Source organism: Hyperolius riggenbachi, chromosome 10 (genome assembly GCF_040937935.1).
Source record: "Hyperolius riggenbachi isolate aHypRig1 chromosome 10, aHypRig1.pri, whole genome shotgun sequence".
NCBI classification, from domain to species: Eukaryota; Metazoa; Chordata; class Amphibia; order Anura; family Hyperoliidae; genus Hyperolius; species Hyperolius riggenbachi.
Genome location: NC_090655.1, coordinates 69,129,453 through 69,155,637, shown reverse-complemented (window position 1 = coordinate 69,155,637; position 26,185 = coordinate 69,129,453). Strand labels below are relative to the sequence as shown.

Below are 26,185 nucleotides of genomic sequence, written 5' to 3'. Positions count from 1 at the left end.
GGTGACTTAAATGTGTAACAGTATTACGCTATGTGGAGTTCTTTCCCTGTATGAAGGAGCTAAAGCTGCAGACTGCCAGTGTACAAGGGGAGGATCCCCAACAAGCGCTGATGCTGACCTGTGACTTGGTCAGCCAAGCTTTCTGGTGAGCGTATATTGTTTTAAAGTGAAGCTAATGTGGTGAAGAATTGTATCATCCATTAGGTGTTTGAAAAGATATCGAGACTTTTGGAGAGACTGGTTTTAGAGCAATATTAATTGTGCAAATGAGAACTTATATGAAGTGTCATGGAGCTGTGACACCTCCAGATCTGCTCGAATGCAATAATGTGTCAGCTTATTAATATTACAGAGCTGAAATAATCCAACATGCATAGAATCTGTTACGTAGTGATTGATCCTCATCAGTGCATGCCATGGATTAATGTGGCTCTAGGGAGCAGGACTTGAAACACCCAGAGGTACAGACTAACCAGCAAGCTCATGGTGAACCAGAACACATTGGGGCTACAATGGACCAAAAAGCCCTCTTACTAAAATACTTACTAAGAGGGCTTTTTGGTCCATTGTAACCCCTTACACACGTTCTGGTTTACCATGAGCTTGCTGGGTACTCTGTAACATTTAAGAAGCTGATAAATAATCTAATTTGTGTAGCCAACCGCTCTAGTTTTTTTACACTTGCTGGACAGGACAAGGCAGAAGGGGACTTCAAAAAATGTCTTAGAAGGACGAGTATTATATGCTCCTATGTTTATCTCGTCATGTCACTTCGGGTGCACTTTAAGATCTTAGACTCACTTTAAGACCAGAGGTGGAATATGCATGAAGGCAGACTAGACACAGTTTGCACAACAATATTTTATTTTAGAAAGTCTTCACATTCTAGCAAGGACTCAGCGTCAGAAGAACATTCTCTCTCACGGTTCCGCTGCTGCAGAAGGTGGACCTGTAAAGGAATCAAACAATCCAGTTTGTGACAAATACATTATGATAACAAATTAGCCTTTCTTCTAGGGATAAACACACTAAACGGTTAAGGCTCGTACACATGCTAGATTAAAGTCAGCTGAGGCAGCCAATAACGACTGATAATTTGGCGTGTGTATAGCAGCGTTTGCCTGCCACCTGGCCGAGCGACGAATTATAGCTTTGATTTCACAGCTTGTCGCGCCCTCTGCGTGACATCACATGTGCACCACTTCATCAGCCTTCTGCCCCCGCATTGCAACAGAACATGTCATAGGCCTACAGGCCAACTATACTGTACGTCTGTACAGTCTTGGCTCCGCTGTGTTGCCTGAGGGGTCAGGGTCCCAATTCACATTGGGTGACATCCATCTAACATGTGTACAGGCCTTAAAGCAAACCTGAAGCGAAAATACACTTATGAGATAATGAATTGTATGTGTAGTACAGCTAAGAATAGCAAAGAAAATAGTCTCATATTATTTTCGAGTACAGGAAGAGTTAAAAAAAAACTTCAGTTGTTATCTATGCAAAAGAACTTCTCTGACTCTGAGCTATTGGACCCACTGGGTGGAATACAGTCCCTTTTTCTGAAGCACTTAACCACTTGAGGACCGCAGTGTTAAACCCCCCTAAAGACCAGGCCATTTTTCATGAAATAGGCCACTGCAGCTTTAAGGCCTCGCTGCAGGGCCGTGCATGTCAGCACACAAGTGATCCCCCCCTTTTCTCCCCACTAACAGAGCTTTCTGTTGGTGGGGTCAGATCACCCCTAGCATGTCTGTTTATTTGTTCTAAGTATTTATTTATTTATTTATTTAATTACATTTTTGTATTTTTATTTTTTATTTTTTCCTCACTCCCTCCCTCTCCCCATCAGCCAATTACTGCGATCGGCTGTGATAGGCTTCAGCCTATCACAACAGATCGCTTCTGTGTGCCCCAGGGGGACAGCCGTGTCCAGCGTTGTACTGGCCCACCGAATTACCGTTGTAAAAATCGGTAGGCCCTTTGATAGCAGTGTGACGTCACCAGTCACATGACACAAGGGCCCCCCTCCCCTCTTTCCATTTATCTTGCGGCAGCCAGCGCCAGTGAGATATGCAGCCAGCCTGGCGCTGCATGGGGATGTCACAACGCTAGTGCGGTGCGGTCCGCAGGCCTATAAGAGGCATCAGACGTGACATTCGTCTGCACGCACCGCATCATCAATGCGTCCGCCGCCTGGCTGGAGACGCCGCAGCCCGCAGGGGGAACGGAACGCTGCTTGAGACTCAGTGGAGACAACAAGAGTGAGTGACTCAGCAGCCTGAGAGGCAGCTACACTGGCCCCCCTACCAGCATGGGGGCCTCCACTAACTGGTGACCTGCCTACCTAAACTGGGGACCCCTAGACCTGGGTATATCTATACTGGGGACACCTATATACCTGCCTACCTAAACTGGGAAATCTGCTGGCTGCTGCCAATCTGATTGCATTTTGTGGGGATATCTGCTACCAATCTGATTGCATTTTGTGGGGATATCTGCTGCCATTCTGATTGCATTTTGTGGGGATATCTGTTGCCAATCTGATTGCATTTTGTGGGGCTATCTGCCGCCAATCGGATTGCATTTTGTGGGGAAATCTGCCGCCAATCTGATTGCATTTTGTGGGGAAATCTGCCGCCTATCTGATTGCATTTTGTGGGGAAATCTGCCACCAATCTGATTGCATTTTGTGGGGAAATCTGCTGCCAATCTGATTGCATTTTGTGGGGGTATCTGCTGTCAATCTGATTGCATATTGTGGGGAAATCTGCCACCAATCTGATTGCATTTTGTGGGGAAATCTGCCACCAATCTGATTGCATTTTGCGGGGAAATCTGCCACCAATCTGATTGCATTTTGTGGGGATATCTGCGCCAATCTGATTGCATTTTGTGGGGATATCTGCCGCCAATGTGATTGCATTTTGTGGGGATATCTGCTGCCAATCTGATTGCATTTTGTGGGGGTATCTGCTGCCAATCTGAGTGCATTTTGTGGGGGTATCTGCTGCCAATCTGATTGCATTTTGTGGGATTATCTGCCTCCAATCTGATTGCATTTTGCGGGGAAATGTGCTGCCAATCTGATTGCATTTTGTGGGGATATCTGCTGCCAATATGATTGCATTTTGTGGGGAAATTTGCCGTCAATCTGATTGCATTGTGTGGGAATATCTGCTGCCAATCTGATTGCATTTTGTGGGGATATCTGCTGCCAATCTGATTGCATTTTGTAGGAAAATGTGCTGCCATTTGACTGCTTGATGAATTATCATGTGGCATGTAACTACTTGATTATTTTATCTACAATGTATCTGGTCGGACCTAATCTCTGTGAATAAAAGCGCTACTTATTTTGTGTGGTTTTTTTTTAAGTCTGCCCATGGCTTATCATGACCACGCCGATGTTCCAGTGCATGGTGACAGCCATTTATTTTTGCTGCGGCGCACTGCGCACTTGGAGCACGTGTGATCTCCTGCTAGCCCCTCAGACGGCCGTTCACGCCAATCGGCGTGGAGCGGTCCTGGGACTGCCGCTGCCTTCACGCCAATTGGCCTGGATCGGTTGGCAAAGGGTTAAACAGCCAAGAAACAGTGAGAAACAGCTTGAGATAAGGAACGTTCAAAAGGTCATTATTTTGCTTTATTGATAAAATAAACATAACATTTACATCATTTTGATGAGAAACATATCTTAGAATTATTTAATTAGTTTACTAGACAGAATCATTTCGTTGAGGGCTCTTTCTTCTATGAATTTATATTACAAAATGTCCAATGCCTCTAGGCCTAGGGTCACATGTGCGGAAGGTGTAAGTCGTTCATGCTCTTATTTACCATGCATACTCTGTTTAATCAAAGTTTAATAATACCACAAACAGGACACACATTCAAGGAAACCAACAACTATTCTCATATACACTGGGGGAAGCAAACTCAGCGACACACACTTCCTATGACCTGATACAAACATCATAGATTTAATTGATGACTTTAAAGCTTATCTATAACTAAAAGTAAACAGACTTCACACAAGTGTCATTACTCATTACATTTATATATGCATTTTGACACAGAAACACTTTCATGTTCCAATTCACGATATACAGTACTCATCCAGTCATCCTCATTGGCGGCCATTCACATGGTGTAATATTCAAGGCCAGATTTATACGTTTTCTGCCCCTAGACCAAGTATTTTGTGGCTCCCCTTCCATGTACAGCATCCCCCCTCCCCTTCCATGTGCAGCCCCCTCTTCTATGTGTAACATCCATGTACTGCAGCCCCTCTCTTTCAAAAAACACCTTCCTGGGGCACTTAGCTTCCCTATTTCTGTTGCTCCCCATTTATAGGCTTCTCTTTCAAATGTTGCAACTTTCATAGCCAGGTGTCTTCATGGGCTACAGCCGCCTAATGCCCGGGCCTTTGTGGCCTTCACAGAAATCCAGCCCTGGTAATATATGCCACTCTTAATCTCTTTTTAAAAGTGCTAGTAAATGTGGGTGCATAAAAGTGGGTGTTATGCAATTATATGTATAACCTAAGGCATAAGAAACATATGGTAATTGAATACTTACGTCTTGCCGTCTTTGCCGGTTTGGACAGTTATAGATGAAGCGCCCAGTGTGGGCAGCAGAGGGTTGATGATGTCATTGTTCCAGAGAAACTTCACATTATTAAGTGTTCCAACATCAGTTTCTACATCAATGAAGGCTGTGAAGGATTTGGAGACTCCAATGCTTCCTCTAAAAGACAAAATATTCACTTGAGTAAAAAATGTATTTTTATAAATAATGTATAATTAAATAATGTTCATTTCACTATCACTGTGTGTCTCATTCCTATCCACTGCCCAAGCAGCCTGTGGCTCTGCCCCCATTGCAAGGCCAGTATCAAAGGCAGAGGACCAGCAGGGCAGCCAGGAAATGTGCAGTGTTTAAAAGGAAATGAACATTGGCAGCCTCCATCTCACTCCAGGTTCCCCTTTAAAAAAACAACGTGGAATGTTTCTTTCCCATTCATATTGTTAGTGCCTGTTCACTGAAGCTGCATTGCACTGCTGTCCGCCACCTCTCCCCCATCACGATATGGGCTCCCCCATTCACAGACACAATGCCAATCATACCACCTGTATTGCAACTTGGTGCCGTGTAAAATAAAATGCATCTACATGTACTTTAGAGCTGTTAAAGTGGTAAACTTTTACTCATTGCATATTTGTGTCCCTTTCATATAGTTTATAGGGCATTCCTCAAGCCAAATCCCTTTTTTTTTTTAATAATCTAATTCTCTATAAACTAAACAAGTCTCACCCACAGCTTCTCCAGAGAGCCTTGGCACTCTCAGACTCATGTAGCAAGGGCTTATGGGAGCTCAGTTTGGGCAGGAGGAGGAGGTTACTAGCCAGAGATTTCAGAGGCAGAGGGGAGGAGTGAGGGAGGAGAGGGGAGTGATGCTTTCACAGGCTGAGGGGTGGAGATGCAGAGCAGTTTTCCTGTGTGTAATGTGACAAACAGAACATTGCCACTCTCATGGCATCCCAGGAATACATAATTATAAACTGTTGAAGCTTTTTGCAGCTAGATTTGCTGTGTAAACTATCTAAACTTTAGGTAAGATATATAGACAAGTTACTTGTTATAGTTTGTTTTTCATCTCGGATCCACTTTAAGACTGGTGGGCCAAATACACCTGTACGGCACAGCAGCCAGCAGAGGTGGCCAGCTCTCATGTTTTGAACAATTAATAGGGTAAACTCCACTGTGATCTCCAAAACAACTCTTATTGTGCCCATACACAGTACAATAAAAACGTTTGATTTTCCCATTTATTTGAACAAAAGGATCAAATCTAAAAGAATCTTTTTTTTTTTTCGATCAAGAAAACGATGATCCTGTTTTTTGTCAATAAAAATCCAATCAGACATGTTGGAAAATCTTTATGTTCGATCTAACAGAATAATCTAACTAAATTATGTAATAGAAAAAAAATTGTACCATGTACAGGCACCATTTATAGATCTACTGATATTGCGGCCCGATTGGCCATTCGATTCAATAACTGTATTGATTCAGATGACAATCAGTGCCGCAAAACAAGCATGACAGATCGATGATTTGACCGATTTTGGGCCAAAGTCGGTGAAATGCGTTGTTTAGAAATGTTGGAAAGATCTCGGTCAAAAGTGGTTGATCACTCGCGGCGGTAATGGCCAATGTGAAATTCTCCTTCCAGAGCATTCTGTGAGACCAGGTATAGTTTGTACAGGCTTTGGAACTCACAGCAAAGGAACATTCCGCAGAGCTTCCCTTGGCAAGACTAAAGATGTCGCCATCGGTGATAAATTTCAGAATGTATATATCAGGGTGAGGAAAGATTTTACAATGGGGCAACCACTGACTAAATAATCAAACATAAAAATAAGCAATTTTATTAATTATGTTAATTTCACTGGAGTTCTGAACTAGAATCTATCCACAACACACCCACTGTTCAATCACAGGTTCCTTTCAAACTAATTCCCCCAAATCCTCAGTACAAACCCAGCTGCTCTCTTACTTGAATATGCGATACTGACGGGTGTTTCCATTTGGCCCGTATAAAGCAACATTCATGTATCCATCCACAGTACGGGAGCCAGAGGTCAATATAGTCACTTTATACCGGAAACCTGCAGGAACAACACGATTTACAGTTACTTACATAATACGGAAATAGCCTATGCAGGGCCACGTTTCTGGAAAGGCCACAGAGGCCCGGGCCTTGGGTGGAAAGAGCCTTAAAGCAGACCTGAACTCAGAACTCCTCTCTGCTCTAAAAGTTACACAACATCATAATAACCTTTAAACAAAAAACACTTCTTTGTTACAGCCAATACAAGTCCTAAAATAAATCTGCACAGTTTCTACTTCCTGATTCATGGAAGCAAACATATTGTTTACAGCCTGTGCTTTCAAATGGGCTTATCAGCTATCTGCCATAGGCAGTCATGTGGCACAGGGGGGATATCAAATTACAACTAGTGATTAGACACAAATGAGGGGTAATTACACAGGCTTAACTCTATAAATACATACAGGGTGCATTTATGTTATGTTTTTCTTGTGTCCTGTGCAGGAGTTCAGGTCCACTTTAAAATGCGGAGCGACACATGAAAAAGGGAAACTGAAGCTCAGGGGAGCTGTCCATGAATGAGAAGGGCTACAGTTCATGGATGATACACATGGAATGGTGGGGCTGCACATGGAATGAGGGCCCCTACTGCACCTACTGCACATGAACACATACCTGGGGTAGGGGCAGAAAAAGTATAAATCAGGCCTAGAGCCTATCTAAAGGTTATTAAGCATTAGAAACACCAGACAGGTGTAATATCATTTTGAGATAATCTATTAATATATTATATAAAGCAATGATATAACACAATAGTGACCCTAGTTCAGCCACATTTTTTTTGAGCTTTTAAAACAAAATTATTTTGCATAACTAAAGATGACACTATTGGCTGTACCATTTCATAGATTCTCAGCGACTGTCGGCTGCCTGCTCACATTCAGTCAGGTTGGGCATGCAGGCAAGAGCCATTGATTTGTCAGGTGAAGATATGACTCTCTGCCAACTATTGGCCTATTATGGTTTAAGTTTGATGGGGAGAAAAGAGGAGGCATGAGCAGGCAGCTTCAGGTAAATGAGGAGGAGATGAAGATCTGTGAACTGGGGCAGCAGTTATCTTCCTTTTTCTAATTTTCAAAACAATGCTTTTTGCAAAACTTTTTAATGGATGTCTCATATAAAATATTATCCTATTTAAAGCATGCTTACAGTAAATGGAACCTGTAGTGAGTAAAATTATTTAAAATAAACACATGAGGTAACTTCAAATAAACATTACATAGTTACTTTGCCATCATTTCCTCTCTGAAGCTCAACATTTTCTTTTGACAGCAATCCCTACAACATTTTGTAAGAACTGAAATATATCAGTTGCTGTCAGTTATAGCCGAGAGGACAACTGATGTGCCAGATAATGTCCATGTTTCCCTATGGCTCAAGTGGGCGATGTTACAGTTTAACAGTGTGCTGACCAGGAAGCTGTTATGGGGTAATGGCTATTTTCAAAATGGAGGATGAAGAATTCCATTGATCACAGTGGACAAACGGGACACAGGAGAGGAGAAAGATTGAGAAGTAGACGACGCAGGAGATAAGTATGACCTGTGCATGGTTATTTTGACTTTTAATTTTCAGGTCAGGTTTTCTTTAAAGGGACCCTGAGCATGCATATAAAGGGATGCTAAAGCCATGATTAAAAAATCATTTTTACTTACCTGGACTTCTACCTGCCCCCTGCAGCCATCGTGTGCCCTCACAGTCACTGATCCTCTGGTCCCCGCCGCCAGCTAGTTTCGTTTTCGCCCGACAGGCCTGGCCTTCCCATCCGTAATAGCGTCCTGCACAGGACACTATTGCGGAGGGGAATGTAAAGAAGGCTACGCGTGGCCAGGTCTGCACAGGCGCAGTAAGCCTTTCGGCGAATACGCATCTAGCTGGCGGTGGGGGGTTGGAAGATCCATGAGTGACTGCGAGGGCACGGGACGGCTGCAGGGGGCTGGTAGAAGCCCAGGTAAGTAAAAATTATTTTTTAATCATGGTTTAAGTATACCTTAAGGCTACTTGCACACCAAGACGTTGCGTTAGGTGCTACGTTAAGGTCGCATAACGTGCACCTAATGCTACGTTAAGGTCGCATCACGTGGTCCCGCCGGCCAATCAGCGGCCGCCAGTGCAGTGAATATTAAGTAGCCATGTGCGCGGCAACTGTAGCAGCATCTCCCCGCCTCCTTTCACCCCCCACTGCGCATGTGCAAACAGTCTAACGCGGCTATAGCCGATCTAACGCCGTAGCATGCTGCACTTTCCGAACAACGTGCAGCATTACATGTAACGCAACGTGGGCTGTGTGAACAGCACACTTGTGTTACATTGTTGTGCGTTGGGGGAGCGTTACAGGCGCACTAAGGTGCGCCTGTAACGTCTTAGTGTGTAAGCAGCCTTAACCACTTGCCGACCGCCCACAGCCCATGGGCGGCGGCAAAGTGGATGCCTTAAGGACCGCAATACGCCTTAGGGTGTTGCGTCCTTTTCCTATGCCGGGGGAGCGATCGTGTCATTGATGACGCGCGCTTCCCCCGGCAACTGGCTCCGCCCACCCGCCGTAACATCCCGCCGGCCATACGGAAGCGCCGGCGGGATGTTAACCCCGCGATCGCCGCTACAAAGTGTATAATACACTTTGTAATGTATACAAAGTGTATTATACAGGCTGCCTCCTGCCCTGGTGGTCCCAGTGTCCGAGGGACCACCAGGGCAGGCTGCAGCCACCCTAGTCTGCACCCAAACACACTGATCTGCCCCCCCCCCGCCCACTGATCGCCCACAGCACCCCTCAGACCCCCCCCCCCTGCCCACCCCCCAGACCCCTGTTTGCACCCAATCACCCCCCTAATAACCCATCAATCACTCCCTGTCACTATCTGTCAACGCTATTTTTTTTTATCCCCCCCCCCTGCCCCCTGCCCCCTCCTGATCACCCCCCCACCCCTCAGATTCTCCCCAGGACCCCCCCCAGACCCCCCCCCTGTGTACTGTATGCATCTATCCCCCCTGATAACCTGTCAATCACCCATCAATCACCCCCTGTCACTGCCACCCAACAATCAGCCCCTAACCTGCCCCTTGCGGGCAATCTGATCACCCACCCACACCAATAGATCGCCCGCAGATCCGATATCAGATCACCTCCCAAATCCATTGTTTACATCTATTCTCTCCTCTAAACACCCACTAATTACCCATCAATCACCCATCAATCACCCCCTATCACCACCTGTCACTTTTACCTATCAGATCAGACCCTAATCTGCCCCTTGCGGGCACCCAATCACCCGCCAACACGCTCAGATTGCCCTCTGACCCCCCCTTATCAATTCGCCAGTGCATTAATTACATCTGTTCTTCCCTGTAATAACCCACTGATCACCTGTCAATCACCTATCACCCATCAATCACCCCCTGTCACCCCCTGTCACTGCCACCCATCAATCAGCCCCTAACCTGCCCCTTGCGGGCAATCTGATCACTCACCCACACCAATAGATCGCCCGCAGATCCGACATCAGATCACCTCCCAAATCCATTGTTTACATCTATTCTCTCCTCTAAGCACCCACTAATCACCCATCAATCACCCCCTATCACCACCTGTCACTGTTACCTATCAGATCAGACCCTAATCTGCCCCTTGCGGGCACCCAATCACCCGCCCACACGCTCAGATTGCCCTCAGACCCCCCCCTTATCAATTTTCCAGTGCATTAATTACATCTGTTCTTCCCTGTAATAACCCACTGATCACCTGTCAATCACCTGCCAATCACCTATCACCCATCAATCACCCCCTGTCACCCCCTGTCACTGCCACCCATCAATCAGCCCCTAACCTGCCCCTTGCGGGCAATCTGATCACCCACCCACACCAATAGATCGCCCGCAGATCCGACATCAGATCACCTCCCAAATCCATTGTTTACATCTATTCTCTCCTCTAAACACCCACTAATTACCCATCAATCACCCCCTATCACCACCTGTCACTTTTACCTATCAGATCAGACCCTAATCTGCCCCTTGCGGGCACCCAATCACCCGCCAACACGCTCAGATTGCCCTCTGACCCCCCCTTATCAATTCACCAGTGCATTAATTACATCTGTTCTCCCCTGTAATAACCCACTGATCACCTGTCAATCACCTGCCAATCACCTATCACCCATCAATCACCCCCTGTCACTGCCACCCATCAATCAGCCCCTGTCATTGCCACCCATCAATCACCCCCTGTCACTGCCACTCATCAATCAGTCCCTAACCTGCCCCTTGCGGGCAATCTGATCACCCACACACACCATCCGATCGCCTGCAGACCCGCAGTCAGATCACCTCCCAAGTGCATTGCATCTGTTCTCTCCTCTAAACACCCACTAATTACCCATCAATCACCCCCTGTCACTGCTACCCATCAGATTAGACCCCCATCTGCCCCTAGGGCACCCAATCACCCGCCCACACCCTCAGACCCCAGCCCTGATCACCTCGCCATTGCATTACTTGCATCTATTCCCCCCACTAATCACACCTTGAGACACCCATCAATCACCTCCTGTCACTACCTGTCACCCCCTAGCACACCTACCCATCAGATCAGGCCCTAATTTGCCCCGTGTGGGCTCCTGATCACTCGGCCAAACCCTCAGATCCCCCTCAGACCCCCTTCCGATCACCTCCCCAGTGCATTGAGTGCATCTATTTTCCCCTCTAATCACCCCCTGAGACACCCATCATTCACCTCCTGTCACCCCCCTAGCACTCCTATCCATCAGATCAGGCCCAATACAACCTGTCATCTAAAAGGCCACCCTGCTTATGACCGGTTCCACAAAATTCGCCCCCTCATAGACCACCTGTCATCAAAATTTGCAGATGCTTATACCCCTGAACAGTCATTTTGAGACATTTGGTTTCCAGACTACTCACGGTTTTGGGCCTGTAAAATGCCAGGGCGGTATAGGAACCCCACAAGTGACCCCATTTTAGAAAAAAGACACCCCAAGGCAGTGGTGCTCAAATACCCCTTTTAAAAATTCGAATTTGGTCGAATTCGAATAGTAAATTATTCGAGGTCAGTCGAATATTCGAGTCGAATATTTTTTACTATTCGATTCGACCTCGGACTTCGAGCTCACTATTCGAGTCGGTATTCGAGCTCACTATTCGAGCTGACTATTCGAATTGGCCCAAAATAGCTTCCAACACTTGTTTTGAGGGTGAATGATGCAAGAAACATCTTTTTTTCCAAGTAACAACAGCAAGTGATTATGTGGGGATGTTCCTTTAAAAAAAAATGTGGAAAGAGAAGTTGTGTCCTTAATTTGGTTCAGTAGTGTAGTGTTACTGTATATACTTGTTCTTCTTCTTCTTTATCTTTCTTAATCTTCTTCTAGATCTTCTTCTTCTTCTTCTTCTTCTTCTTCATCATCTTCTTCTTCTTCTTCATCTTCATCTTCTTCATCTTCTTCTTCATCTTCTTCTTCTTCTTCTTCATCTTCTTCTTCTTCTTCATCTTCTTCATCTTCTTCATCTTCATCTTCTTCATCTTCATCTTCTTCATCTTCATCTTCTTCTTCATCTTCTTCATCTTCTTCATCTTCTTCATCTTCTTCTTCTTCTTCTTCATCTTCTTCTTCTTCTTCTTCATCTTCTTCATCTTCTTCTTCTTCTTCTTCATCTTCTTCATCATCTTCTTCTTCTTCTTCATCTTCATCTTCTTCATCTTCTTCTTCATCTTCTTCATCTTCTTCTTCATCTTCTTCTTCTTCATCTTCTTCTTCTTCATCTTCTTCTTCTTCTTCTTCATCTTCTTCATCATCTTCTTCTTCTTCTTCATCTTCATCTTCTTCATCTTCTTCTTCATCTTCTTCTTCTTCATCTTCTTCTTCTTCTTCATCTTCATCTTCTTCATCTTCATCTTCTTCTTCTTCATCTTCTTCTTCATCTTCTTCTTCATCTTCTCCTTCTCCTTCTTTTTCAATATCGTCTTCTTCTTCTTCTTCACGTATTTCTCTTTTCAAATTTTTTTTTAAAGAAATGCAGCTATTTTTGAGCGTAACAAATAGCTGGTGGGCGCACGCATGTTGGAAGCGCCATTGTATGTGCTCCCTGGCAGTGGAAACACAAAGACAGCAGGAGGTAAATTCAGCAGCAGGAGGAGGAGGATGAGTGTGTGGCAGCAGGCAGTCAATGAGGCAGGCAGCTCGCCGTGACATAATAGCCCTGGTACCTAGCGGTGATACCAGGGCTGTAAATAAACACAACAGGAGGTCCCAGACAGCGGTCGTGCAGCCCACATTGTGTCCAATACACAACTGGGACAACACAGTTTTCAACCCGGGCACCTCAGAAAAATTAAACCTTTTTTTTTTTTTATTGGTTTTTTTTGGTTTTGGTTTTACAACCAATATAGCTATTGTTTTGACGTAATAGCTGGTGGCAGAGTGGCAGCAGAAGGTAATTCTGTGTACCCTGGCAGTGGGAAACACAGACAGACAGCAGCAGCAGGAGGAATGGAGGAGCAGTGTGAGCAGCTATTGTTGTGACGTAATAGCTGGTGGCAGAGTGGCAGCAGACGGTAATTCTGTGTACCCTGGCAGTGGGAAACACAGACAGACAGCAGCAGCAGGAGGAATGGAGGAGCAGTGTGAGTGTGGCAGCAGGTAGGCAGCGTGACATAATAGCCCTGGTACCTAGCGGTGATACCAGGGCTGTAAATAAACACAACAGGAGGTCCCAGACAGCGGTCGTGCAGCCCACATTGTGTCCAATACACAACTGGGACAACACAGTTTTCAACCCGGGCACCTCAGAAAAATTAAACCTTTTTTTTTTTTTATTGGTTTTTTTTGGTTTTGGTTTTACAACCAATATAGCTATTGTTTTGACGTAATAGCTGGTGGCAGAGTGGCAGCAGAAGGTAATTCTGTGTACCCTGGCAGTGGGAAACACAGACAGACAGCAGCAGCAGGAGGAATGGAGGAGCAGTGTGAGCAGCTATTGTTGTGACGTAATAGCTGGTGGCAGAGTGGCAGCAGACGGTAATTCTGTGTACCCTGGCAGTGGGAAACACAGACAGACAGCAGCAGCAGGAGGAATGGAGGAGCAGTGTGAGTGTGGCAGCAGGTAGGCAGCGTGACATAATAGCCCTGGTACCTAGCGGTGATACCAGGGCTGTAAATAAACACAACAGGAGGTCCCAGACAGCGGTCGTGCAGCCCACATTGTGTCCAATACACAACTGGGACAACACAGTTTTCAACCCGGGCACCTCAGAAAAATTAAACCTTTTTTTTTTTTTATTGGTTTTTTTTGGTTTTGGTTTTACAACCAATATAGCTATTGTTTTGACGTAATAGCTGGTGGCAGAGTGGCAGCAGAAGGTAATTCTGTGTACCCTGGCAGTGGGAAACACAGACAGACAGCAGCAGCAGGAGGAATGGAGGAGCAGTGTGAGCAGCTATTGTTGTGACGTAATAGCTGGTGGCAGAGTGGCAGCAGACGGTAATTCTGTGTACCCTGGCAGTGGGAAACACAGACAGACAGCAGCAGCAGGAGGAATGGAGGAGCAGTGTGAGTGTGGCAGCAGGTAGGCAGCGTGACATAATAGCCCTGGTACCTAGCGGTGATACCAGGGCTGTAAATAAACACAACAGGAGGTCCCAGACAGCGGTCGTGCAGCCCACATTGTGTCCAATACACAACTGGGACAACACAGTTTTCAACCCGGGCACCTCAGAAAAATTAAACCTTTTTTTTTTTTTATTGGTTTTTTTTGGTTTTGGTTTTACAACCAATATAGCTATTGTTTTGACGTAATAGCTGGTGGCAGAGTGGCAGCAGAAGGTAATTCTGTGTACCCTGGCAGTGGGAAACACAGACAGACAGCAGAAGGGCAGTACACAGCAGCAGCCCACTGTAGGTGTGAAATGTGTGGCTGCAGGCGACGTAATAGTCAAAGTGAACCAGGCTGGCTTAGTGAGCAGGAGCCAGGAGGTGGTAAAGGGTGGTAAGGCACATTAACGATGGTACTAAGTTCCGGCAGCCAGTTCATGTCCCCCTCTCGCCGACAACAGGGGCCAGGAACTCGCCTTCCACCCACGCCTGGTTCATCTTGAGAAACGTCAGTCTGTCCACAGACTTGTGAGACAGACGTGAGCGTTTCTCGGTGACCACGCCACCAGCTGCACTGAAGCAGCGCTCGGACAGCACGCTGGAAGGGGGGCAGGACAGCACTTCCAGGGCGTACTGCGCCAGCTCGCTCCAGATCTCCATGCGCTTGACCCAATACTCCATGGGATCAACAGGGGCATCGCTGTCAAGCCCGCTGTAGGACCCCATGTAGTCAGCCACCATGCGGGTCAGGCGCTGGCTGTGACCGGAGGAGGATGCTGCTGCATGCATCTCCTCTCTAGTCACTGCTGCCGGAGCCTCTACAGTCCTGTAGAGCTCGTGGCTGAGAGACAGCAGGTCTGTGGGGCGCTTGCTGCTGCTGGATGCAGGCACCTGCTGCTGCCTCTGTGCTGGCTGCTGGACAGTGGGGGTGGAAGGCTGGGGGAAGGCTTCCTCCAAGCGCTCAACAAGGGCCTGCTGCAAGCTCCTTATTTGTTGCGCTGGGTCTCCTCCTGCAGGCGGCAGGAACTGGCTCAACTTCCCCTTGAGGCGTGGGTCCAACATCATGCTGATCCAGATGTCCTCCCTCTGCTTCATCTGGATCACCCTGGGGTCCCTGCGCAGGCACGTCAGCATGTGCGCTGCCATTGGGAAGAGGCGGGCCACGTCTGCTGGCACATCGACGTCAGTGCTGTCCTCCTCATCCTCCTCCTCTGCTGCCTCATCCTCTCTCCACCCCCGCACCAACTCAGCTGCACTGCGCTGATCCCCCTCATCAGCAGCCAGGTCAGGGACCTCCACCAAGTCCTCCTCCTCCTCCCCCTCAGAGGTGGACTGTGCAGCTGCTTGCCGCTCCTGCTGGTCCAAGGCTGCCGCTCCCTGTGCCAGCAAAGCATCGAGTGCCCTGTTCAGCAGAGAAACCAGGGGCACCCACTCGCAGACCATAGCATGGTCCCTGCTCACCATGTTTGTGGCCTGCAGGAAGGGAGCCAGCACTAAGCACACCTGCTGCATGTGCCTCCAGTCATCATCGGGGACGATGGACGGGATGTTGCTGGTCTTGTCCCTTCTCTGAGCTGCGGAAACAGTGGCCAGGGCAAGGTAGTGGTTGACAGCGTGCTTCTGTTCAACCAGACGCTCCAACATCGCCAGGGTGGAGTTCCAGCGAGTCGGAACGTCAATGATCAGCCGATGGCGTGGCAGATCCAGCTCCTTTTGCACGTCTTCCAGGCTCGCACAGGCTGCAGCCGAGCGCCGGAAGTGACGCACAACGTTCCTTGCCGTTTCCAGCAGCTCGTCCATCCCCTGGTAGGTGCGCAGGAACTTCTGCACCACCAGGTTCAGCACGTGGGCAAGACAGGGGATGTGGGTCAGGTTTCCCCTGTCTATGGCAGCAACCAGATTGGCCCCATTGTCGGACACCACCTCTCCGACTCTGAGGCCTCTGGGGGTCAGCCAAATCCGCTCCTGCTCCTGGAGTTTGGCCAACACGTGGGCTGCCGTCAGCTTGGTCTTGCCAAGGCTGACCAAGTGCAGCAGCGCTTGGCAGTGGCGGGCCTTCACACTGCTGCTGAGGCGGGGGGTTTGGCCAGGTGTGGCGGAGGATGGCAGAGGATCGGAGGAACCCGCTGCAGTTCCCCTGACCCTGCGGGGTGGCACCACCCACTGTGTTGCTGCTGCTGCTGTGCCCGCTGCTGCTCTCCCATCCTCACCCCCTTCCACCAAGCTGACCCAGTGGACAGTGAAGGACAGGTAGCGGCCTGTCCCGAAGCGGCTGCTCCAGGAGTCCATGGTGACGTGGACCCTTTCACCAACCGCGTGCTCCAGCCCTCGCTCCACATTGGCCATCACAAAGCGGTGCAGTGCAGGAATGGCCTTGCGGGCGAAGAAGTGTCTGCTGGGGAGCTGCCAGTCTGGGGCTGCACAAGCAAGCAGCGCCCGCATGTCGCTCCCCTCCTGCACGAGCGTGTACGGCAGGAGTTGGGAGCACATGGCCCGTGCCAGCAAGCCGTTCAGCTGCCGCACGCGACGGCTGCTGGGAGGCAGAGCCCTAACCACCCCCTGGAAGGACTCGCTCAAAAGGCTCTGGCGTGCCTTTTTGCTGGCACGGGAATCAGCAGACGGAGCAGAGGAGGCCACTGAGGACTGGCTGCCAGAACAGGCCTCAGTGTCGGCGGCAGGAGTTGCAGAGGGGGGAGGAGCAGGGCGTTTCCGCACTCCTGCTGGTGCTGCTGGAGGAGCAGGAGGGCGGGTGGCTGCTGTTGCTGCTGCTGCTGCTGAAGGCTGTGCAGTGATGGGATTGGTGCCACTGCCAGCACCAGATGCCTTCAGCCTCTGGAACTCCTCATGCTGGTGGAAGTGTTTCGCAGAAAGGTGGTTGATCAGCGAGCTGGTGCTGAACTTCAAGGGGTCTGCACCTCTGCTCAACTTCCGCTGACAGTGGTTGCAAGTGGCGTACTTGCTGTACACTGTGGGCATGGTGAAAAACCGCCAGATTGGTGACAAAAACATCCCCCTACGGCATGGAAGCGCTGCTGCCTGTTTCCCTGTGGTGGTTGGGGGGGGGGGGGGGGTCTTGGGTGCGGCTGGTGGTGGTACTGGCTGATGCTGCTGCTGCTGCTGCTGAGCCTGAGACACCAGCAGGCTGTGGGACGCTGCCAATGCTTGCAATGATGCGCCTCCTTGCAAGGCCCACAACCGCATCCTCCTCCTCCTCCTCAGAGCTGCTGAGGACGACATCCTCTGGATGTGTTGGCACCCAGTCTCTGTCTGTCACCGGGTCATCATCATCATGCCCCTCCTGAAACATGTCCTGCTCTGATGATGACCCCCCAAACTCCTCTGCTGATGCATGGATGGGACGCTTGACTGTCGCCACAGTCTTGCTGTCCAATCCCTCCTCCCCCAAAGTGCCCATCAGCATCTCCTCCTCCAAATCGCCAACAACAGCATTCAATTGACTCATCATGCCTGGGGTCAAAAGAGTGCTGAGTGACAGGTCGGCGACTGACGGTGAACTGGCCTCCTCCCCAGGCCCTGCTGGGCGGCTGCTGCGAACAGGGGTGGTGGTGGTGAGGGTGGAGGCCTCGGATGCAGAGCTGATGGCGGGCTGCTCATCCTCCGTCATGAGTTGCACCACAGTGTCTGCATCCTTTTCCTCAATGGGACGTTTCCGACCCGGCTGGAGGAAAATGGGAGCAGGTGCTACACGCTGCTGCTGCTGTGTCTCTGCAGCGTGAGTTGCAGATGCTCCTCCTGGGCGGCGCCCAAGGCGTCCACGGCCAGTGGCTATGGGAGGAATGTTAGCCACTGACGCTGCTGCTGCTGCTGCGGAACTGTGCATGGTGGCGCGCCCGCGGCCGCGGCTTGCCACAATGCTGCTCCCTCTCTTCCTGATTCCCTTGCTGCCCTTCCCCTTGCCCAAACCGCGCTGGCTGCCACTTCCAGACATCTTCAATGTTTTGGGCGTATAGACAAAAGTTTTGTAAAAGGGCGGGTGAAAAGTGGGGTACTTTAATGGAGTGGGTTGGTTGGTGAGGTGACTGAGTGAGTGTCCCCTAGTACAGTAAGTAAGTATTAACAGTCAGGAAGTACAACTAGCAGTTACAATAATCAGTAGTAGTAATCACAAGTAAATTTAGTGTGTGTACACTCAGACAGTGAGTGCACGCACGCAGGAGCTAGTAGCCTATGGACACAGTGACTGAGTGTCCTAGACTCCTAGTACGGTAAGAGTAAGTAAGTAGTAACAGTAAGTAGAACTAACTAATAACAATAATCAATCAGCGATCAGAAGGAAATGGAGTGTGGGTGGTGTGTGTGTACACTCAGACAGTGAGTGCACGCACGCAGGAGCTAGTAGCCTATGGACACAGTGACTGAGTGTCCTAGACTCCTAGTACAGTAAGAGTAAGTAAGTAGTAACAGTAAGTAGAACTAACTAATAACAATAATCAATCAGCGATCAGAAGGAAATGGAGTGTGGGTGGTGTGTGTACACTCAGACAGTGAGTGCACGCACGCAGGAGCTAGTAGCCTATGGACACAGTGACTGGGTGTCCTAGACTCCTAGTACAGTAAGAGTAAGTAAGTAGTAACAGTAAGTAGTAGAACTAACTAATAACAATAATCAATCAGCGATCAGAAGGAAATGGAGTGTGGGTGGTGTGTGTACACTCAGACAGTGAGTGCACGCACGCAGGAGCTAGTAGCCTATGGACACAGTGACTGAGTGTCCTAGACTCCTAGTACAGTAAGTAGTAACAGTAAGTAGTAGAACTAACTAATAACAATAATCAATCAGCGATCAGAAGGAAATGGAGTGTGGGTGGTGTGTGTACACTCAGACAGTGAGTGCACGCACGCAGGAGCTAGTAGCCTATGGACACAGTGACTGAGTGTCCTAGACTCCTAGTACAGTAAGTAGTAACAGTAAGTAGTAGAACTAACTAATAACAATAATCAATCAGCGATCAGAAGGAAATGGAGTGTGGGTGGTGTGTGTACACTCAGACAGTGAGTGCACGCACGCAGGAGCTAGTAGCCTATGGACACAGTGACTGAGTGTCCTAGACTCCTAGTACAGTAAGAGTAAGTAAGTAGTAACAGTAAGTAGAACTAACTAATAACAATAATCAATCAGCGATCAGAAGGAAATGGAGTGTGGGTGGTGTGTGTACACTCAGACAGTGAGTGCACGCACGCAGGAGCTAGTAGCCTATGGACACAGTGACTGGGTGTCCTAGACTCCTAGTACAGTAAGAGTAAGTAAGTAGTAACAGTAAGTAGTAGAACTAACTAATAACAATAATCAATCAGCGATCAGAAGGAAATGGAGTGTGGGTGGTGTGTGTACACTCAGACAGTGAGTGCACGCACGCAGGAGCTAGTAGCCTATGGACACAGTGACTGAGTGTCCTAGACTCCTAGTACAGTAAGTAGTAACAGTAAGTAGTAGAACTAACTAATAACAATAATCAATCAGCGATCAGAAGGAAATGGAGTGTGGGTGGTGTGTGTACACTCAGACAGTGAGTGCACGCACGCAGGAGCTAGTAGCCTATGGACACAGTGACTGAGTGTCCTAGACTCCTAGTACAGTAAGAGTAAGTAAGTAGTAACAGTAAGTAGAACTAACTAATAACAATAATCAATCAGCGATCAGAAGGAAATGGAGTGTGGGTGGTGTGTGTACACTCAGACAGTGAGTGCACGCACGCAGGAGCTAGTAGCCTATGGACACAGTGACTGGGTGTCCTAGACTCCTAGTACAGTAAGAGTAAGTAAGTAGTAACAGTAAGTAGTAGAACTAACTAATAACAATAATCAATCAGCGATCAGAAGGAAATGGAGTGTGGGTGGTGTGTGTACACTCAGACAGTGAGTGCACGCACGCAGGAGCTAGTAGCCTATGGACACAGTGACTGAGTGTCCTAGACTCCTAGTACAGTAAGTAGTAACAGTAAGTAGTAGAACTAACTAATAACAATAATCAATCAGCGATCAGAAGGAAATGGAGTGTGGGTGGTGTGTGTACACTCAGACAGTGAGTGCACGCACGCAGGAGCTAGTAGCCTATGGACACAGTGACTGAGTGTCCTAGACTCCTAGTACAGTAAGAGTAAGTAAGTAGTAACAGTAAGTAGAACTAACTAATAACAATAATCAATCAGCGATCAGAAGGAAATGGAGTGTGGGTGGTGTGTGTACACTCAGACAGTGAGTGCACGCACGCAGGAGCTAGTAGCCTATGGACACAGTGACTGGGTGTCCTAGACTCCTAGTACAGTAAGAGTAAGTAAGTAGTAACAGTAAGTAGTAGAACTAACTAATAACAATAATCAATCAGCGATCAGAAGGAAATGGAGTGTGGGTGGTGTGTGTACACTCAGACAGTGAGTGCACGCACGCAGGAGCTAGTAGCCTATGGACACAGTGACTGAGTGTCCTAGACTCCTAGTACAGTAAGTAGTAACAGTAAGTAGTAGAACTAACTAATAACAATAATCAATCAGCGATCAGAAGGAAATGGAGTGTGGGTGGTGTGTGTACACTCAGACAGTGAGTGCACGCACGCAGGAGCTAGTAGCCTATGGACACAGTGACTGAGTGTCCTAGACTCCTAGTACAGTAAGAGTAAGTAAGTAGTAACAGTAAGTAGAACTAACTAATAACAATAATCAATCAGCGATCAGAAGGAAATGGAGTGTGGGTGTGTGTACACTCAGACAGTGAGTGCACGCACGCAGGAGCTAGTAGCCTATGAACACAGTGACTGAGTGTCCTAGACTCCTAGTACAGTAAGAGTAAGTAGTAACAGTAAGTAGAACTAACTAATTACAATAATCAATCAGCGATCAGAAGGAAATAGAGTGTGTGTTGTGTGTGTACACTCAGACAGTGAGTGCGCACACGCAGGAGCTAGTAGCCTATATGAACAGTGACAGTGAGTGTCCCTACGGGTACAGTAAGAGTAAGTAGTAAGTAAGTACAACTAACAATAATCAATCAGTAATCAGAAGGAAATAGAGTGTGTGTACACACAGACAGTGAGTGAGTGCACACACGCAGGAGCTAGCTAGTAGCCTATAAACAGTGACAGTCAGTGAGTGTCCTACTCCTAGTACAGTATAACTACAATACTATTAGTAAAGGACAGCAGAAATACTGGTATAGATGATGAGAGAAATAAACAGAGGACAGCTGCCCACAGAGGCAAGGCCCCCCTGAGGCCTAAACCTGTAAGCTTGCAGCAGCTGCCTGTCTCTAATGTAACACACAAGCTACTAACTAAAATACAATGTCTATCTAAATAACAACAATACAGGTGTATATGGCAGGTGTAGGTGAGCAAAAACGCTAGGTAAATGAACACAATAGAGCACTTGCTAAGCCAAAGCACAAAGGAGCAGATCTCTCTCTGTACAAGTCTCAGGCAAGCATGGAAAACCCGAACATGGCGGCCGCTATTTATAGGGTAGGGGCTGGCCAGGGTCCCCCTCTGTGATTGGCTGCCGTCAGAGGGCCTGGGAGCCCTCTGATTGGCTCTAAGCACATCAATCTGGGCTATGACGCTATTCGAGCTCGGTACCGAGCTCGAATAGCGCCGGTTTGCTCGAATAGCTCGAATAGTGAATGGGCTATTCGAGTGTTCTCGAATAGCCCATTCGAATAGCTACAGCTATTCGGAGCTCGAATACCGAGCTCGAATAGCTGAAAAAGAGCTCGAATATTCGAGCTACTCGAATATTCGAGCTCTGCTGAGCACCACTACCCCAAGGTATTCTGCTAGGTGTATGACGAGTTCATAGAATATTTTATTTTTTGTCAAAAGTTAGCGGAAATTGATTTTTATTGGTTTTTTTTTCACAAAGTGTCATTTTTCACTAACTTGTGACTAAAAGTAAAATCTTCTATGACCTCGCCATACACCTAATGGAATACCTTGGGGTGTCTTCTTTCTAAAATGGGGTCACTTGTGGGGTTCCTATACTGCCCTGGCATTTTAGGGGCCCTAAACCGTGAGGAGTAGTCTAGAAAACAAATGCCTCAAAATGACCTGTGAATAGGACGTTGGGCCCCTTAGCGCACCCAGGCTGCAAAAAAAGTGTCACACGTGGTATCGCCGTACTCAGGAGAAGTAGTATAATGTGTTTTGGGGTGTATTTTTACACATACCCATGCTGGGTGGGAGAAATCTCTCTGTAAATGGACGATTGTGTGTAAAAAAAATCAAACAATTGTCATGTACAGAGATATTTCTACCACCCCGCATGGGTATGTGTAAAAATACACCCCAAAACACATTATACTACTTCTCCTGAGTACGGCGGTACCACATGTGTGGCACTTTTTTACACCCTAAGTGCGCTAAGGGGCCCAAAGTCCAATGAGTACCTTTAGGATTTCTCAGGTCATTTTGCAACATTTGGTTTCAAGACTACTCCTCACGGTTCAGGGCCCCTAAAATGCCAGGGCAGTATAGGAACCCCACAAATGACCCCATTCTAGAAAGGAGACAACCAAAGGTATTCCATTAGGTGTATGGCGAGGTCATAGAAGATTTTATTTTTTGTCACAAGTTAGCGGAATATGACACTTTGTGAAGAAAAACAATTCAAATCAATTTCCGCTAACTTGTGGCAAAAAATAAAATCTTCTATGAACTCACCATACTCCTAACGGAATACCTTTGGGTGTCTTCTTTGTAAAATGGGGTCATTAGTGGGGTTCCTATACTGCCCTGGCATTTTAGGGGCCCTAAACCGTGAGGAGTAGTCTTGAAACAAAAATGACCTGTGAAATCCTAAAGGTACTCATTGGACTTTGGGCCCTTTAGCGCAGTTAGGGTGCAAAAAAGTGCCACACATGTGGTATTGCCGTACTCGGGAGAAGTAGTATAATGTGTTTTGGGGTGTATTTTTACACATACCCATGCTGGGTGGGAGAAATACTTCTGTAAATGACAATCTTTTGATTTTTTTACACACAATTGTCCATTTACAGAGTTATCTCTCCCACCCAGCATGGGTATGTGTAAAAATACACCCCAAAACACATTGTACTACTTCTCCAGAGTACGGCGATACCACATGTGTGGCACTTTTTTGCACCCTAACTGCGCTAAAGGACCCAAAGTCCGATGAGTACCTTTAGGATTTCACAGGTCATTTTGCGGAATTTGATTTCCAGACTACTCCTCATGGTTTAGGGCCCCTAAAATGCCAGGGCAGTATAGGAACCCCACAAATTACCCCATTTTAGAAAGAAGACACCCAAAGGTATTCCGTTAGGAGTATGGTGAGTTCATAGAAGTTTTTATTTTTTGTCACAAGTTAGCGGAAATTGATTTTAATTGTTTTTTTCACAAAGTGTCATGTTCCGCTAACTTGTGACAAAAAATAAAATCTTCTATGAACTCACCATACTCCTAACGGAATACCTTGGGGTGTCTTCTTTCTAAAATGGGGTCATTTGTGGGGTTCCTATACTGCCCTGGCATTTTAGGGGCCCTAAACCATGAGGAGTAGTCTTGAAACCAAATGTCGCAAAATGACCTGTGAAATCCTAAAGGTACTCATTGGACTTTGGGCCCTTTAGTGCAGTTAGGGTGCAAAAAAGTGCCACACATGTGGTATCGCCGTACTCAGGAGAAGTAGTATAATGTGTTTTGTGGTGTATTTTTACACATACCCATGCTGGGTGGGAGAAATAACTCTGTAAATGGACAATTGTGTGTAAAAAAAATGAAAACATTGTCATTCACAGAGATATTTCTCCCACCCAGCATGGGTATGTGTAAAAATACACCCCAAAACACATTATAGTACTTCTACTGAGTATGGCAATACCACATGTGTGGCACTTTTTTGCAGCCTAACTGCGCTAAGGGGTCCAAAGTCCAATGAGCACCTTTAGGCTTTACAGGGGTGCTTACAATTTAGCACCCCCCAAAATGCCAGGACAGTGAACACACCCCACAAATGACCCCATTTTGGAAAGTAGACACTTCAAGGTATTCAGAGAGGGGCATGGTGAGTCCGTGGCAGATTTCATTTTTTTTTGTCGCAAGTTAGCAGAAATGGAAACCTTTTTTTTTTTTTTTGTTGTCACAAAGTGTCATTTTCCGCTTACTTGTGACAAAATATAATATCTTCTATGAACTCACTATGCCTCTCAGTGAATACTTTGGGATGTCTTCTTTCCAAAATGGGGTCATTTGGGGGGTATTTATACTATCCTGGAATTCTAGCCCCTCATGAAACATGACAGGGGGTCAGAAAAGTCATAGATGCTTGAAAATGGGAAAATTCACTTTTTGCACCATAGTTTGTAAACGCTATAACTTTTACCCAAACCAATAAATATACACTGAATGGGTTTTTTTTTAATCAAAAACATGTTTGTCTACATTTTTCGCGCTGCATGTATACAGAAATTTTACTTAATTTGAAAAATGTCAGCACAGAAAGTTAAAAAAATCATTTTTTTGCCAAAATTCATGTCTTTTTTGCTGACTATAATAAAAAGTAAAAATCGCAGGAGCAATCAAATAGCACCAAAAGAAAGCTTTATTAGTGACAAGAAAAGGAGCCAAAATTCATTTAGGTGGTAGGTTGTATGAGCGAGCAATAAACCGTGAAAGCTGCAGTGGTCTGAATGGAAAAAAAGTGCCTGGTCCTTAAGGGGTAGAAAGACTGTGGTCCTCAAGTGGTTAAAGGATACCCACAGTGACGTGTGACATGATGAGATAGACATGTGTTTGTACAGTGCCTAGCACACATAAAACTATTTTCTTTCTCTGCCTGAAAGAGTTAAATATCAAGTATGTAAGTGGTTGACTCAGTCCTGACTCAGCAGGAAGTGACTACAGTTTTACCCTCACTGATAAGAAATCGCCCTTTTTTACCTCCTTCTTTCTCTCAGAAGCAATTTTCTGCTAGGAAAGTGTTTTATAGTTGGAATTTCTTATCAGTGCGGGTCACACTGTAGTCACTTCCTGTCTGAGTCAGGACTGAGTCAGCCACTTACATACCTGATATTTAACTCTTTCAGGCAGAGAAATAAAAAAAGGAACACAGCATAGTTATTTGTGTGCTAGGCATTGTACATACACATGTCTATCTCATCATGTCACATGTCACTTCGGGTATCCTTTAAAGGACACATCCAAGCAATTTAAAAATTTAAAAAAATCCACTTACCTGGGGCTTCCTCCAGCCCCTGCCAGCCGTCCTGTGCCATCACCGCAGCTCCGCTCACCGCCAATGGTCCGGGGTCCCCTCTGGCGCAGGATGTCCACTGTCCCTGCGCGAGCGGCTCTCAGACTCAGAGTCGCACTGACATCATCCCGACTGTACTGCGCAGGCGAAGTCGTTTTGTGCCTGAGCTGTACAGCCCGGATGACGTCAGAGCGACCATTGAGCCGCATGCTGGAGCGCAAAAGAAGCCGACCAGGAAGCCGACTTGACGAGGTCAGCATCTGCACCGGAGGGGACCGGGAGCCACCAGAGTTACGGGGAGGGCACAGGATGGATGTAGGGGGCTGGAGGAAGCCCCAGGTAAGAGGATTTTTTATTTTTAAATTGCTTGGACCTTCCCTTTACATATCCATGTATAATTGGTAATGTCGTTACACTAACCATGCCCTGTGTTAAACTCTCTGCCTCACGGTTTGCTCGTTCTAAATTACATTGCAGCAGCGACAGTCCCAAAAGTCGCGCTGTGAGTGACCTCGGAACAGAAAGCCTGTAGGGTCCTCTCTGCGCATGCGCAGGCTTCCTGGCCTCTTCTTCCTCCGTTCCCATCCCTTCTGCCACGCGTCATATTGCCCTGCTTGTGCTGGACTAATTGTTCTATCCCAGCGATGTTCTTCTAATTCACAGTAGATGGGTTTTAAGATTAAAA

The 26,185-nt window shown here is 47.1% G+C and overlaps 1 protein-coding gene across 1 annotated transcript in view; it reads right to left on the bottom strand.

Annotated features, from left to right (window-relative positions):
- Positions 1-885: 885 nt before the first annotated feature.
- Positions 886-26,185, bottom strand: part of LOC137536676 (pancreatic triacylglycerol lipase-like) — a 72,722-nt gene continuing 47,422 nt past the window's right edge. Inside the window, exons 11-13 of the mRNA XM_068258912.1 lie at positions 6,560-6,671; positions 4,579-4,746; positions 886-949 (exon numbers count right to left, since the gene is read on the bottom strand). Of these exons, the coding sequence (XP_068115013.1) occupies positions 886-949; positions 4,579-4,746; positions 6,560-6,671 (344 nt within the window). The remainder of the gene's footprint in view (positions 950-4,578; positions 4,747-6,559; positions 6,672-26,185) is intronic.